At 37.4% G+C, this 17989-nt stretch overlaps 1 protein-coding gene across 2 annotated transcripts in view; it reads right to left on the bottom strand.

Moving 5' to 3' along the window:
* HDX (highly divergent homeobox) overlaps positions 1–17989 on the bottom strand; it is a 214358-nt gene that overhangs the window by 168500 nt on the left and 27869 nt on the right. Inside the window, exons 3-5 of one of the 2 annotated variants that reach the window (XM_053699335.1) lie at positions 10729–10875; positions 7469–8575; positions 3596–3649 (exon numbers count right to left, since the gene is read on the bottom strand). In XM_053699335.1, the coding sequence (XP_053555310.1) occupies positions 3596–3649; positions 7469–8575; positions 10729–10875 (1308 nt within the window). The remainder of the gene's footprint in view (positions 1–3595; positions 3650–7468; positions 8576–10728; positions 10876–17989) is intronic. The other variant, XM_053699336.1, reaches the window with a different exon arrangement.

Below are 17989 nucleotides of genomic sequence, written 5' to 3'. Positions count from 1 at the left end.
TAGTTACAAATGCTAAGATCATCATCCTCCAGGCAGAAGTCTTCATCCATCTGCTGCCTGAGAGTAAATAGTACACACCGGTACAATTTAAAACAAAAAACTCTTGCTTGAAGAAATTAAAAACTAATATTTTATCACCTCTTTCACTTTACCCTTCCTAGTAGGCAGAGAATGACTGGGGGTGGAGCTAAGGGAGGAGCTATATAGACAGCTCTGCTGTGGTGCTCTTTGCCACTTCCTGTTAGCAGGAGGAAAACATCCCACAAGTAAAGGATGAATCCATGGACTCGTCGTACCTTATAGAAGAAAAAGGAATCACACCCCACTGTAAAGAAACTTTAAGTAGCCAGTTAGGATGCTTGTCCTGGGACAAGCTATGGACTGTTCATCTTTTATGTGCCGGCACTGTCATGTTATTTTCCTATTAAGTTTAAGTAAAGTGAAATGAATGAAATTAAATCACAGCAAAGGCAAATCATTACCTCAGCACTGCTGATGCTGATTGGCTATTGTTTTTTTTTTTATCATCTTACGTTGGACCGGATAATACAATATCATATCTTTATTTGTCATATAGCAGATTCCACAGAGCTACACAGGGGTGTAATAAATAAAGTTAAGACAGGGAAGGTATGATGGTATAAAGCATAATTTCTTGGAAAAACAAAAAAACTAAATGGGGAAAGCATATATAGAAGTTACCATGAGAAACCATTGAGGAATGTCGGAGCTAAATAACTGTAAGGTGTTGGTTCTGTTTGGAATGCAATCTTGTTTGCTGCAATTGTTTTTTATTAACCTCCACCCACCACTTGCCTTTTGGGGATGAGTTGTTAGTGAAATAGACAAGACTATCCATTGTCATTATGCTACCAAACTCTCCATTGTTTTGCAGTTCTTGTCTTATCATCTCTGCTGAAGCCAGTTAGAAACAGATCTGGTGAAGAAGCCTGCCAGGTGCACAGTCAGTCCTCAAAATTGTGAAACTCTTAATTTTCAGACTTAAATTACAGAAAAATGGGGCAAAATAAATAATAATATATTGCAATGTATTTTTAACACATATAATTAAACAGTTTAAATTAGAATCGCAATATGCTTACTGTCTTTTTAAGTAGTCCTGGAACTTAAATTATCATACTATAAATCAGCAATGCTACTAGGACTTCTCATAAGATGATCCAGACACACCAACATGCTCTCTTACTAATAATTTACAGCCTCTCAACGAACAAGCGTCTCACTGGTGTTTCACAAGCTGTTCTATGATCATACTCCACTTCCTCATGGGGAGTCTGATCAAATGAGCAGCAATGAACGCTCTTCCCAGTAGTCACTGTGGGGAGCCCTTGAATATATAGCTTGCTTTAGTATAATTCACTTCAAACTGATCCATCACTACAAAATGAGCTGCAGTAGAACAAGCTCCAAACTCACACTATGTGCTTCAGATCAATCAAATGTGTAATCTCTTAAGGCCTCCCCACCCAATCTATGTGATAAAGACACTAGATGCAGAATATGAAACACTGCCCTACTAAATGTGTCATTCGCTTTACAGTATGATAAAGCAACACAACATGTCACGAAAGTAATAGAACAAAATTGTCACGCAAAAAAGATGACAACTGAGATTTAAAAAAAAGTTTAATTGAAAATAGTTCATCTGCATATCTACTAACTAACTTTAAAACTAAAGAGTATGTGCCTAATCCGGGAATGATTTAAAGGTAAAGACATACTAGCAAAGTTTCATACTGTTTAATAGTAAATCTGAAGTTTCAGAAATGTGAAAAGATAGTTTCAGAGCCTGCACACATCAAAAAAATACAGTGATAGCTTAAAACAGGGATGGGGAACCTTGGCCCTCCAGATGTTTCAGAGCTACATTTCCCATGCTCAACTGGACTTTAGAGTGCCTAAGCATCATGGGTAATGAAGTTCTGAAACATCAGTCGTGCCAAGGTTCCCCATCCCTGGCTTAAAGGGACACTAAACACAAACTGTAAACTACATGACTATAAACCGTCATATATTAGAATAGTTTTGCAATGAAAACTGCAGCTTTATTTTGTCAAATGAGTTTGTTTTTTCTTCTTTTTACTGATTTCCCTGTCCCCCAGAACAAAAGAACCCTTGCTAGCCAATCACAAACAAATATTCAGATACAGCACAAACTCTGTTGCACATGTGCAGACTGGGGTAGCCTGCACTCTTGTATTCCCTTAAGGTGGTTTAGCACTGATCCAACTTAAATAATATTGCAAAGAATGATTTGCCTATTATGATTTTTGATGCAAAACTGATAATCCACCTTTTAAAAGCATGTGACACCATAGAAGCTTAGAGAGGGAGGGAAAAGTAAACAAAAGCTCACATAAATAGCCTTAAAATATTAACTCAAGCCTCCCTCGGGAGAAAGTCAAACAAACACATTTTTAGATGTATTTTACAAAAGGCTGCAAAATAAATAATGAAACATTATATGCATAGTTAAAGTGAATGTAAATTTTGATGCTAAAGTGCCCGGTTTTTAAAAATTTTATTAAAAACAGGGGCACTTTATTGTGAAAAAAAAAACCTTACCTTTTAATCTTCACAGCAGCTCCAGCTTCCTCCGCAAGCCTCTTCCTGGGTCTAAAATGATGAATCCGGCTTCCTCCAATCAGACACTGATTCCCTCGGAGGGGGAGCCGTGATTGGAGGATGACCGATCCATCATTTCTGATGTCAGAAATGGCTTGTTTAAAAAACAAGTATTTTTTCACAACAGGAGAGAAATGTAAATTTTGATGAATTAAAGTGCCCCTGTTTTTAATCAAATTTTTTAAAACTGGACACTTTAGCATCAACATTTACATTCACTTTAAAATTTAGATTAGTTGTTTAAATATTGAAAAAATAAGTTAACAATTGTAGTGTCCATAAAGTAATGGGCACCCCCATGATGTAACCTAGGTTTCCTTCTCTGATGAGGCCAATTAGGGACAGCTATAAATAAATCTCTAGGGTGTGCAACCAATGACTGAGTGGAATATAACTTAAGTTTGCAGTCTGCACTTCCACTTTTAACAGGAATTGGAAAGCCAACAATTTTCATAATTATAATAAAGTATAATGGAAAGAAGATAGAATGGACAAATACTTAAAAACTAATGATGCTTCAGACAAGATCAGAAAGGTCCAAATAGACTAGACATAATTCATATTATTGTGCTAAGTATCCAAGCTGAGTGCCTTACAAAGTGGATATAAATTAAATGCAAACAAGAACTATAAGTGAGGCTTTGAGGGTAATATCCAATAGAAGAGAGGAATCCTATTTTCCACATTAATTTCAACATGTCAGTTGATTCTTGGTCATAAACAGCACCTTTGCTAGCTCGCCAATGAACTGAACAAAAAGATACATATGCATAAAACAATTAAGGGTTTTTTACTATTAAAGTTTTTGCAATAATATGGCATCAAATCTTTTGGGGTTATGTGCATGTTTACATGATTCCAAGTTGCTCTTTAGCAAAAGTCCAAGGCTCTGGTATTTCTAATAAAAGAACATACTATTTTCATTAGGCTGAAAATAAATAGCACTTACTGTTCTTTTTCTGGAGCACTCAGTAATCCAAGGCACTGTGAGGTTTCCTGAAATCTGTGGATTTAAGGCAATAATAAGCAATATTGTCCAGCCAATTACATTTTTACAAATTATGGAAGTGACAGGAATGACTTAAAATGCTGTCAGGTACTTTTAGCTAATATACTGTATATAATGCACAACTCCAAAAGGTATTTAGGTCCAAAGAAAACAAAAAAAAGCTTCCCAATAAAAAAGGAACTTGCACAACCTAACAGCAATACAAATTCATATATATCAATGTTTCAATGTATATAATTAAAGGGACAGTCTACTTCAAAATTGTTATTGTTTAAAAAGATAGATAATCCCTTTATTACCCATTCTCCAGTTTTGCATAATCAACACTGTTATATTAAAGGACCAGTCAATGCAGTAGATTTGCATAATCAATAAATGCATGATAAGAAGACAATGCAATAGCACTTTATTTGAACTTCAAATGATTTGTAGATTTTTGTTAAATAAATTGCAAAGTTATGTCTATTTCCACTGCCCCTGTATCATGTGACAGCCATCAGCCAATCACAAATGCATATACGTATATGCAGTGAATTCTTGCACATGCCCAGTAGGAGTTTGTGACTCAAAAAGTGTAATTATAAAAATACTGTGCACATTTTGATAATTGAAGTAAATTGGAAAGTTGTTTAAAATTGCATGCTGTATCTGAATCTTGAAGTTTAATTTTGACTTGAGTGTCCCTTTAATATACTTTTTACCTCTGTGATTACCTTGTATCTAATCCTCTTCTGACAGCCCCCTGATCACATGGCTTTTTATTTATTATCTATTGAATTGGATTTTAGCCAATTAGTGTAGTGTCATGCACAACTCCACGGGAGAGAGCACAATGTTATCTATATGGCCCATATGAACTAGCAGTCTCTTGTTGTGAAAAGCTAATAAAAAAGCATGTGATAAGAGGCTGTCTCAAGTGGCTTAGAAACAGGCAGAATATTAGAGGTTTAAATGTTATAAAGCCTATTAATGTAACAATGTTGGTTGTGCAAAGCTGGGGAATGGGTAGTAAAAGCATTATCTGTCTTTTTAAACAATAACAATGTTGGTGCAGACTGTCACTTTAAATGCAAATGTTATCGAATGGACATTCATTTTTAACTGCCTGGGCAATTATACCACGAACACCTGTTGGGGTGAGCATAACGTTAATAAAGTGCAAATGTTATCTAATGGACATATATTTTAGACCCCTCTTTGTAATCATGCTATGTATGTAGCTATCTAGGGCCAGATTTATCAAACTATCCGGCTGCAGGCTCGCATTAGCGAACTTGAAGCCGAGAGCTAAGAAGTAGGTCATCAGACCGCTGCTTCTTAACCCAGTTTCGCCACCTGCTATGTGGCATATCTCAATCCCCCGGACTTTTCCAACAGGGGAGATTGACAGCCCATGCTTACTCGCGATTGGCTGCATGTGAGCAGGGGGTGGCATTGCACACTAGCTATAGTGTGCAATGTTACATACGAGGAAGCGATGCCAGGCAGACAGGGGCGGAGATATACACCCCTATCCGCCTGACTTTGATAAATCTGTCCCTTAGTGAATAAATCAGAGCCTATGTACTTATATTATGGACATATATCTTTATATGTACTATAGTACAGCTCCTCTAAGCAACTATCTAATCCCCTTCAAGTGACTAATAATAAATTGCAAAGTTAAAGTAAATTTTTTTTATATTCTATTATATATTCTGCATTGCAATAAACTCTTCATATGCTTGAACTGCCACAAGAGACCAGGCCCATTAGAAGCCCATATGACGTTTATGATTTATAGGGACAAAACAATGTAAAACGAAAATGCTGCAATATGATATGAGTATTTTATTATTGCACTGTTGCTAGCATGTAACTATGTTTTTAACCCCTGCAGGGTTAATCACATAGTTAAGGTCAGCTCCTGAGTATCAATGCACTACTTGGACCTAGTTGAACACACATGGTGAGCCAATTACAAAAAAAAGTGTTTGTGCAGCCACGAATCACTGACTAGCTCCCAGTAGTGCATTGATTCTCATGAGAATTCTTAGGTATGATTTCAACAAAGGATACCAAAAAAAGTAAATTTGATAAAAGAAGTAAACCGAAAAGTCTTAAAATTGAAATTATAATTTTGACTGTCATGCCCCTTTAAATAGGTAAATGGAAGTAGGTACTATGTCACACAGTACTTTGCCCAGCATACAGTGTTGATGTAGTGCCTACATCCAACAAAGAGGCGCATGAAGCCAGATCGCTGGTAGTTACAGAGGTGCAGGGTTTCCTACACTACAGCAAAAAACAGTGATAGAGGGATGTGGTCCTATGCTACAGAAAAATTTGGGTTGCAGGGGGGGATGGTCCCTACACTACAGAAACAAATATATATTTGGGGTAACAGAGCTGTTTGGAAGGTGTCAGGTGGGAGGGTAATCCCTACATTAGAGCAAATATTAACCTTACAAGCTAACTGATTAACCCCTTCACTGCTGGGAATTTTAGAAGTGTGGTGCGCAGCTGGAATTAGCGACCTTCAAATTGTCAAAAACCAATGGCAAAGCCATGCATGTCATCTATTGCTGAACAAAGGGGATCCCAGAGAAGCTTTTACAACCATTTGGCTTATGACTGCAGTAGTTGTGTGTAAATAATTTCAGTAAGAAACCTAAAGATTATGAAAAAGTTAATTTTTTTTATATGCTCGTTTTTGGTGGCCAAATACAGGCATCAAATATACTATAATGGGCCTAGATCAATACCTTGAGTTGTTTACTTTAAATATACAGTATATATATATATATATATATATATATATATATATATATATATATATATATATATATATATATATATATATATATACAGTTTTCATAGGTAAATTTAAACAAAACCATGGGCTTTATTTCCGTTTAAACTGAGAGATAGCATAAATGCTAAAAATTCTCTGGGACTTTGGGCAAGTTTTTCTCTGAAATTCCCAGTAGCGAATTTTAAAAACAATTGACTGATTATCAATTATTTTATATATGTTTTTTTCTTCTGTGATAAATGCAAAGACCAATATAACAAACAGATTTTTTCGTATCACTGATATATTGAGTTTGTTTTTTATATTGTTGCCACATTTGTTTCCATTTTCTTTTCTTTTTTTAATGAGCTTTGGGTAAAAAAATATTGCTGAGTGTTAAAGTTACCATAGCTGGCCAGTTTTCTACATTGGTACAGATGGAGTAATATTTTGTTTACTTGTCAAAGGGACCTGCTGCTACGGTTTCCATAGCATACACAGGTAAGCTAAATGCACAGGCACAAGTTCCAGTGCTGGAGATGATGTCATGCAATTTCTTCTGTTGCTGCTATGGGAATGATAAAGAAACACTGAAGCATAGCGTAAACCTTCCTCTCTTGTCATAAAACCAGAATCAATGTTCTCCACTGAAAATGTAGCCAGCTGGGTGGCATTATGAAGTAACAAGGTGGGGGCTGTGTAATAATTTGCAATATTATAACATTTTCTGATATTTATGAATGTTACTTAAGCTATCAAAAGCACAAATGAATCGCATAATGAAACATAAATCGATTTAATTATAATGTCAGCAATAAACACTGAAAACATATAATATTAGCTTAAATATTGGCTTAAATTTTACCCGGGAAATCAGTAAAATCACAAATATGTTCATTCCTTATTGCTTTTTACATAATCACTTTAAGATATTTGTGCTCAAAACTGTTTAGGCAACCATATGTGTGGTTTAAATAGCTAAACATTTTTATTTCGGGCAATGCCAATCCAAGACAGATAAAAATGTGTTCAATTCTTACCTGGTAGTTGTTTTGGTTCTGTGACAGTCTTATTTGAGGGGATGTTGTGTAATGAGGATGCAAACTGTTTCTCGATGAGTTACCACTGCTATATTGTGTGCTGGGTGTATTGTGTACTGAGGTATTAGGTGATAAATAGTAGTCTCTGTTGTGATACATTCTGTTTTCTGAGAAGTCTCTTGTATTTGTTGGCAAAGTCTTACATGTTCCTGTCCTAACTGACAAAGGAGATAATGTGCACCTGTTCTCCACACGAGGTGAACTATTGCTTTCCCGAAACCTTGAACAAGCCTGGTTTTGTGCTCCCATTGATGCAAGTTCTTCCTCTCGAGCATACTCATCATCAACATCTCCTGTTTCCATGGCAATGGAAAAGCAGTTACTTTCAACTAAACGACGTTTCTCTTCCATACCACTTCCAAGCAATCTTGAGGAATTCTCAGTAGCAGCCAATGAAAATACTTCCCTAATTTCAAGATTCTTTACAGCACACATAGAGTCTCTAGTCCTATGTCCCACAGGAACATGAGAAACAGGGCTTGAATGTTCTGCCTTAAGCAAACGTTGATTATTTGTAGGCTCTGCTAAGGTTTTTACTGACCAGCTCATTGTTTTCTGAGGGTTAATCCTTTCCACCATTGGATTAGATGAACCACCAAAACCTTTTTTCGGGTAGACAGAGTTTTGAGGATTTGCTACATTTGGATGTCGAGCTAAGGCAGTAGTCTTGTCATCAAGTTGCTGCAAGGTATTCTTTGAAAGAGGCGCTTGATGGTGCATTGGGGCATGTTGCTTGAGGTACTCTTGTTCATTTCTGCCAGCTGACCTTTGCAAAGAGGGCTTTAGCATTTCCACTTTAGCAGTAGTGGTTTGTGTCTGTGGTGTGGACCCCTGTCTCACAGAATTATTTGGACTGTAGACACAAGTCATCATCAGATCACCACTTGAGGAAATACGAGGGGGTTGAGCTCTGTTTATATTTGGCACATTTCTAACTGCTACTTCTGGAGGTACTGAAGGGGAATTTGTCACAGCTCCTTGTAAAGATGACCCAGAATCAGTGTAACTTTTACTGCTCATCTTTCTCCTTTTGTTGCCAACCCAAGTCTGTAGGGATACAGGATATAGATGTTAGTCTACACTGTATTACACATACACACACTTCCTTATCTAATGTGCTCAGAATAAACATCATGAAATGTATAACGTTACTTGATATAATTTGATATATCCAAACAAGTGTAAGCTTTGTATATGTGTTCAGTATACCGGGTGCATATATGTTTACAATTGTACGATAACAATAAAACATTGACTCTATAGGAGTATGATCACTGCTTTGAAGATCTATGGTACAGCATTAATATACATCAATAGAAGCTGTCTTGCACTCTCTCATGTAAAAAAAAGCTGCAAATACTAAAAATATAAAATGGAGGATTAGTTACAACTATTGGCCAAGATATGATAAGCTCAAGGGCCTTTCGACGGCACCTCCTTATTTTAAAGGGACATTAAACCCCCAAAAAATCTTTTATGATTCAGATAGAGAATACAATTTTTTAAAAGTTTACAATTATCAAATTTATTTAATTCTCCTCATATTCTTTGTTGAAGAGATACCTAGGTAGGTAGCATGCACATGCCTGAAGTCCTACATGACAGGAAATAGTGCTGCCATCTAGTGCTCCTGCTAATGTATAACATTGTTGCAAAACTGCTGCCATATACTGCTGCAGACATGTGCACACTCTTGAGCTTACATTTCTGCTTTTCAACAAAGGATAACAAGAAAACGGAGAAAATATGATAATAGAAGTGAATTAGAATGTTGTTTAAAATGTTATGTTCTATCTGAATCATGAAAGAAAAAATTGGGTTTTATGTCCCTTTAAGCCTTCAATGCTGACTTAAAGGGACAGTCTAGTCCAAAATAAATTTTCATGATTCGGATAGGGCATGTAATTTTAAACAATTTTCCAATTTACTTTTATCACCAATTTTGCTTTGTACTCTTGGAATTTTTAGTTGAAAGCTAAACATAGGAGGTTCATATGCTAATTTCTAAGCCCTTGAAGGCCGCCTCTTCTCTCAGGGCATTTTGACAGTTTTTCACCACTAGAGGGTGTAAGTCCATGTGTTTCATATAGATAACACTGTGCTCATGCACGTGAAGTTCCAGGGAGCCAGCACTAATTGGCTAAAATGCAAGTCTATCAAAAGAACTGAAATAAGGGGGTAGTTTGCAGAGGCTTAGATACAAGATAATCACAGAGATAAAAAGTGTATTTATATAACTGTATTGGTTATGCAAAACTTGGGAATGCGTAATAAAGGAATTATTTATCTTTTAAAACAATACAAATTCTGGTGTAGACGGTCCCTTTAAAAAGTATGCTAATTACACGTGTGGGATGCTCTAGATATCTGTGGATTTCCTAGAAAATATATACAAAATATGGACCAGAAGGTAAGGGGGGGGGTGTTAGATGGGAACAGCCAGGTCTGGAGAGGTGGTGGTGTGCTGTGGGGAGGGCCTGTGTGCCAAGGGTGGGGTTAAACAGAATCAAACATGCCATGTGCAGGGCTAGGGAAGCCCCTGGACACCAGGGCATTTGACACACAATCTTGAGATATCCAAGACAGTCGGCAGGTAAGAAATAGATACATTATAAACCTCAACAAAACATAGATGCCAGGAAAAAAATCTGGAACCATGGCCACTGTATCCCAGAACTGGTCTATATCTGATGTTGGTATATAATGTTCTTGTTACATACTGCTGGTGCATTACATTTTGTACACAGGCCTTTATAATGGTCTAAAGCAGGTGTCAGCAACCTTGGTACCCCAGATGTTTTGGAACTTCATTTTCCATGATACTCAGCCTAAAGTGTGTCTGAGCAACATGGGAAATGTAGTTCCAAAATATCTTGGGTACCAAAGTTGCTGACACCTGGTCTAAAGAGATACAGTTCTAACTTTTTAAGTCACTAAAAAAAAAATAAAGAGCAAAAGCAAAATAAAGATAAATTATATCATCCTTTCCTTTTTTTTTTCTAGGGTACTTATCAAATTTATTGACAGAGTAACCTCTCTCTCCAATACAATTATTATCAAGCTGATACCATTGTTGGATATACAGACACACCAACATATAAGCAGGTCCATTTGAATCTAGAATTCTTCCTAGTCTCTGCTGTAAAACTATCTGATTAAAAAACTAAAAGCTGATATTTTGTAGGTCAAAGAGTACTCACTCTGACTACACTGAAGTCCAGCTTCGTTTCTTGTGCACACTGCAAAATGAGTTGGAAGCAGCTTTTACTCTGATTTGTCATGCCATTGTCATAATAACGCTGCAATATCCTCTGCTGCTCTACAGTAAAAACAGAACGAAGGTTCATCTACAAAAAGCAAAAGAAAGGGATTTTACTCTTTAAATGAAGTGAGCTATTTGTAAACATGTGTGATATACAAAATTAATTGAAACGTCTAAATTTTATAGTCTAGATTTATTATAAGAAAATTCATTATTGCCATATTGATCCAAGAAAGAGTACTGCTTTGGTACATTGTGATATTTTGTTGCATGCATTTCCAACACCCTACAGATCTATTCTGCAGTGGTCAGGAATAAACAAATTTAAGAAATCTTGGAAGTTAATACAAAGCAACATCTGTTATCAAATGTATTCTAAGTAATCAAATCATATAAAAGTAGATTTATTTATTTTTTAAATCTAAAGGAACAATTCTCAGTATTTTATGAGTATGTTATATACACATATTAAGTGAAGGTACTTAACTCCTTCTGTATGTTTACTTATGTTCGATTTTGCTTTTCATTACGTATTTATGGTAGTACTTTGGAATAGAGCAACAATATATATATATATATATATATATATATATATATATATATATATATATAACAAATAAAGTGGAGCTGTTCCACTCTGTTTGGTTCTACTGGGAACATTTCTCAGATAATCCCAACAGCCTCTAGTAGATATATCCACTCCCAAACTTGCACTTAACTTGGTATTACCGATCAACAGGGCTTGTGTGGCGATTCCCACACCCTTTTCTTTCCTTCTTTCTTTTTGTATTTACTGCCCCTTAAAAAGGGGGTGGCCTTGAGCAGAAATTTGGGAGTCTCAGAACAAGCTGCAATTGGACAAAGTTACTGTATCAGTACTATACTAAATTTTGTTGAATGACTGGGAGCTCTGCATTAGTTCCAGGAGAATGTTCACTTGGATTATGGGTTTAACTTCATAATGGAGAACAATGAAGATGGCAAAATCAAAGAACAGTTCCTACTTACATTCATAGCATACTGCATAAGTATTTATAATATTTCTTGTAATATATTAATATTTGTAAAAAGAAGCAACTTTGGGGAACTTTGCACTCTATGAACACTGTTTTGTTAAAGAGACAGTATACTATAAAATTGTGTTTCCCTTAATGTGTTTCCAATAACTTTTTTACCACCTGCAGAATATAAAATGTATGAAATATGCTTTTTTAAGGCTTATTTCTGTTTATGAATTAGCTGATCTTGTGTTTTGAAGCCACATCCTAATAAAATGGGTTAAGCTTGTAGGTATAATCAGATCTCATTACTTTATCACAATGTGTACATATACCTGCTTCTTTAACTTATATCTGTCCATAAACCAATCACCAATACTTGGAGAGAACAATGGAAAATTAACATTTTATTACCTTATCTATTCTATAACTCAATGGGAGTGTAATTTCTTCTACTGGCTGTGTTGATACAGCTTGGCCTTGAGGCCAAAAACTTTCAGGATGGGTGGGGATACCACATGCTAAATAAACTATTTCAAATGTCAATATAAGGGTAATGGAAATACTTGTAAACAATTTAATACACTCCAGTAGGTAAATGGATGATTGGGAACAAATTAAAGGAGATAAATGTTTTGAATAAACCGTCCCTTTAATACCCCTATTCCACCTAATGTGCTACTGGAATACACATTTTAACAAGTCTAATTTATTCTTTCCCAGAGGCATTTTGAAATCTAAGAAAACACAGATATGCTAATCCCTTGTTGAAAATTTTTTGAAAGACAAAATTAAACCTTACTCCAAAAAGGTACCCTCGCAGTAAGTATAGATTGTGATATAAGCATTTGGCAAATGTATACTCAATACTAGGAAACTATTTTTGTTACACTTTGGGAATAATATATGCCATATGAAAAACATTAAAGGTGCTACTTTCTATTCTTTGCAGCAAATGTAGTCTTATATAATCTTATATTAACAACCATGAAGGTGACACTAAATATTAAAGGGACATTAAACTGCTGTGCACAACTAGCCATGTTATTGCATTTCATCCTGTTCCTGAAGCTCTTTATAAATCAGTTCTCCTGTTTTAATAGCTTAAAGGTGCCAAATACTGAAGCTACGCCTCTTTGTACTGGGGGCTGTCATCTTGAAGCTCAGGTATTCTCACAGCCTGTGACAGAAGCTGTGCACACTCGCAGATCAGTACAATTGTCCATTTTTTTACAGCTGTATAATGCACTTCAGGTTAGTGTGTGTGATGCATCGTGTGAGCTTTACATTTTTCCATGTTTTACACAGTTTTACAGTTGCACAAAATATTTTTTAAAAAGCACTCAGCTTTAATATAGAGCCATGCAGCCAATGTAAAAAACAAAATTTACACTTACAGATAAATTGCTTTTGGGATGATGAGAGTCCTCCCACCTCCTCTCCCAACTCAGTTTACGTATAGCCGAGCAGAGGAGACAGAAAAGGTAGGAAAGATAAAAAGCAGGGTTGAGGTGCAAATAAAAACTGTCGCCCATATAGAAGAAACACGGACGGTCACGTAATTTATCAGTAAGTATAAATTCTGTTTTCTCTCGTAGGATGATGACAGTCCATAACAGATGGGATATAATAACAAAGCTGAGAGTCCATGTTAAGGACGGGTGGAAGAAAAAGACTTAACTGCCAAAAGCAGCTTTGGAGGAAGCATAAATATCAAAGTGATAAAAATTAGAAAAGGTAGGAAGATCAGACCAGGTTGCCGCCTTTCAAATCTGATCCACTGAGGTTTCATTCTTAAAGGCCCAGAAAGTAGACACAGATCTAGTAGAATGAGCAGTTACTCTTTGTGGTTGCGGTTTTCCCACAACCAAGTAAGCCTTACGAATAGTCAGCTTGAGCTATGATGCCAAGGCCACCGCTGTAGCCTTTGACCCTTTCTGGGACCTGAAAAGTGGCCAAAAAAGCTAGAAGTCTATCTAAAAAATCTTTAGTATCCTGAAGATAAAATTGTTAAGCTCTGACCACCTTAGGAAGAAAATCATATTTAGGGTCCGAATTATCAAAGTCTGGGGGACGATACGTTGTAGCGTATCATGTCTGCCAGACATCTAGTGAACTGCTTGTGCAATGCCGCCCCCTGCAGATTCACGGCCAATCAGGGGGTGTCAATCAACCCGATCGTACACGATCGGGCGGATTGCAGACCTCAGCCTCAGAGCCGGCGGACCATATAAGGAGCAACGACCTTAAGACCGCTGCTTCATAACTGCCATTTCCGGCAAGCCTTAAGGCTCGCGTGGAAACGGGCATCAGGGGCCATTCGGCCCTTAATAAATCAGCCCCTAAATCCGTAGGACCGCTTTATCCTAATGAAAAACCAAAAAGGGTTGATCACAAGACAGAGCTGATAATTCAGAAACTCATCTAGCAGAAGAAATGACCTGAAGAAAGAGAACCCTCCATGATAATAATTTTAGGTCCAGAGTATGCATAGGTCAAAGGGGGGACCTTGCAAAAAAGAACCAGATTCAAATTACAAATGGGAGAAATGGGCCTTGATCATCAGGCAACTTAGCCAACTTCTTATGAAACAAAAACAGATAAGGCAGATATCTGAACCTTTAAAGAACTAGCCGATAAAACCTTATCCAGTCCATACTGAAGGAACTGAATAAATCAAAAAAGATTTCCAAGAAAAACCTCCAGAAAAACACCAAAAGAAAGGAAGTTGTCCAGATTGTATGATACATTTTTCGCGTGACAGGCTTTCTGGGTTATCTGGAGATAACAGAATCTGAGAAACCTCTATTTTTTAAAACTAGGCGTTCATCTTCCATCCAGATGATATAAAGGTCCTTGAGACTGCAAATCATTCCTTAAGGATAGAGCCTATTGAGGTAAGAGATGACATCTGAATTAGGTCCGCATGCCAAGTTCTGCAAGGCCATGATGGAGCTATGAGTGTTACTGAAGCCGATTCCTGTTTGATTCTGGCAATGACTCTTGAAAGAAGAACAAACAGAGGGAATAGATAGGCCAGTTGAAATTTCCAAGGACAAATTAGAGGATCTATCATTTGAGCGGTTCAATTTGGACGCCATTAGATCTATTTCCAAATGACCCCACCATGGGATTAATTAATCAAATACATCCCGATGAAGAGACCATTCTCCTGGATGAACAAACTGATGACTAAGGTAATCTGCCTCCCAATTGTTCACTCTGGGAATGTGAATGGCTGATAGGATGCAGTGCTTTTTCTCTGCTCAAGACAGAATGTGAGATACCTCTCTCACATAGCTAAGGGTCAGTGAGTCCCTCCCTGATGACTGATGTATACCACCACAGTGACGTTGTCTGACTGGAACCAAATTAATTTCTCTTGCTTGAGAAGGGGCCAAGACTGAAAGGCCTGAGGAATCGCACAAAGTTCTAAGATGTTGATACCACACTCCCTGCACCCTCCAGGTAGCCCAAACAATGCCCCAACACATCAAACTTGCGTCTGTAGTGGCCATGGTCCAAGTAAGCCAAAGAAAAGATGCTCCAAGGTTCAAATAGGGACTTTCTCTGAAATTCTGTCATAGTTTTGAGAGGTTTGATTTAAATTCTGGGGGGGGGAGTCACATATATAGGCATGGGCACGAAATTTCTTCCAGGAGTTATAATGACAGGATTTTGGTAAGTGAACTGGAGCTGTGGAGCACAATAAGTACACAACTGGTTAACTTGGCCCACAGGAACAGTTTTGCCAAGGAGACAAGGATAATTAACTGTATTATGTTAATTAGAGGTCTCTTCTGGAGGGTATGTCATATTTAATGGGGGTGCAGACATGACTCTAAAATGAGATGCAGTACTTAAGCAATCTAGTTATAAGAATTTCACTTTAGGACTTCCTAAAGCTTACAAATCTGCTGTTTAGCCGCTTAGCTCCTATAATATTATATTTGTAATATGTACACCTATTCTTGCAAATGGTCATATATTTAGTTATATATTGTATATGCCAAATATTTCAATAAAAAAATTATAAAACAAATGTTTTAATACAACACAGTCATCTCAATCAAAAAAAAAAAAAAATGAGATGAGATGCAAAAATGAAAGCAGCATAAATAAAAGTGCAATCACCTGTAGTACAAACAACCTCTATACACACCTCAGAACCCAGGAGGAATAAAGGAAAAAAGGCCAGAAACACAAATATTTTTTTTTCTTCAATTATCCACCCCCTTAGCAGCGCTTATGAGGGTACGCACCCACCTCCTGAACAAAGAAGTCTTTAAAAAGGTAATTTCAGGTAACTAAAATTTCCTAGGACTATCCGTGTATACTGGCAGTCAGCCACTGTTGTCGGTGAGGGAGAGAGAAAGGGCACCAAAAGGAGGGGTGGAGCTTACCGCCAGAATGATATTCAGGCAGAGGCCTGACAGAAAAAGTTAAAACACTAACAGGTAGATTATGAGTTGTGCGCTATAAAGGGTAGTTAACGAACGCAACAAAAGTTGCGTTATTCCACCCTCCATAGCGCTGCCATTACGAGTTTTGAAAAAGCGGCCTTGTGCGTGCGATATGGTTGCGTTGAGCTCCATACCGCACAAAATACAAGTGCTACTTTAACGTGCTCGTGCACGCTTTCCCCAAAGACATCAATGGGGAGAGAGTGTTAGAAAGAAAACTAACACCTGCGAACGCGGAATGAAAAGCTCCGTAACGCAGCCCCATTGATGTCTATGGGGGGAAAAAAAAGTTACGTTTAAACCTAACACCCTAATATAAACCCTGAGTCTAAACACCTCTAATCTGCTGCCCCCGACATCGCCGACACATACAGGGAGTGCAGAATTATTAGGCAAGTTGTATTTTTGAGGATTAATTTTATTATTGAACAACAACCATGTTCTCAATGAACCCAAAAAACTCATTAATATCAAAGCTGAATAGTTTTGGAAGTAGTTTTTAGTTTGTTTTTAGTTATAGCTATTTTAGGGGGATATCTGTGTGTGCAGGTGACTATTACTGTGTATAATTATTAGGCAACTTAACAAAAAACAAATATATACCCATTTCAATTATTTATTTTTACCAGTGAAACCAATATAACATCTCAACATTCACAAATATACATTTCTGACATTCAAAAACAAAACAAAAACAAATCAGTGACCAATATAGCCACCTTTCTTTGCAATGACACTCAAAAGCCTGCCATCCATGGATTCTGTCAGTGTTTTGATCTGTTCACCATCAACATTGCGTGCAGCAGCAACCACAGCCTCCCAGACACTGTTCAGAGAGGTGTATTGTTTTCCCTCCTTGTAAATCTCACATTTGATGATGGACCACAGGTTCTCAATGGGGTTCAGATCAGGTGAACAAGGAGGCCATGTCATTAGATTTTCTTCTTTTATACCCTTTCTTGCCAGCCACGCTCTGGAGTACTTGGACGCGTGTGATGGAGCATTGTCCTGCATGAAAATCATGTTTTTCTTGAAGGATGCAGACTTCTTCCTGTACCACTGCTTGAAGAAGGTGTCTTCCAGAAACTGGCAGTAGGACTGGGACTTGAGCTTGACTCCATCCTCAACCCGAAAAGGCCCCACAAGCTCATCTTTGATGATGCCAGCCCAAACCAGTACTCCACCTCCACCTTGCTGGCGTCTGAGTCGGACTGGAGCTCTCTGCCCTTTACCAATCCAGCCACGGGCCCATCCATCTGGCCCATCAAGACTCACTCTCATTTCATCAGTCCATAAAACCTTAGAAAAATCAGTCTTGAGATATTTCTTGGCCCAGTCTTGACGTTTCAGCTTGTGTGTCTTGTTCAGTGGTGGTCGTCTTTCAGCCTTTCTTACCTTGGCCATGTCCTGAGTATTGCACACCTTGTGCTTTTGGGCACTCCAGTGATGTTGCAGCTCTGAAATATGGCCAAACTGGTGGCAAGTGGAATCTTGGCAGCTGCACGCTTGACTTTTCTCAGTTCATGGGCAGTTATTTTGCACCTTGGTTTTTCCACGCGCTTCTTGCGACCCTGTTGACTATTTTGAATGAAACGCTTGATTGTTCGATGATCACGCTTCAGAAGCTTTGCAATTTTAAGAGTGCTGCATCCCTCTGCAAGATATCTCACTATTTTTGACTTTTCTGAGCCTGTCAAGTCCTTCTTTTGACCCATTTTGCCAAAGGAAAGGAAGTTGC

The sequence above is a fragment of the Bombina bombina genome, chromosome 1 (assembly GCF_027579735.1).
Source record: "Bombina bombina isolate aBomBom1 chromosome 1, aBomBom1.pri, whole genome shotgun sequence".
NCBI classification, from domain to species: Eukaryota; Metazoa; Chordata; class Amphibia; order Anura; family Bombinatoridae; genus Bombina; species Bombina bombina.
This window is presented reverse-complemented; position numbering and strand designations above follow the sequence as displayed.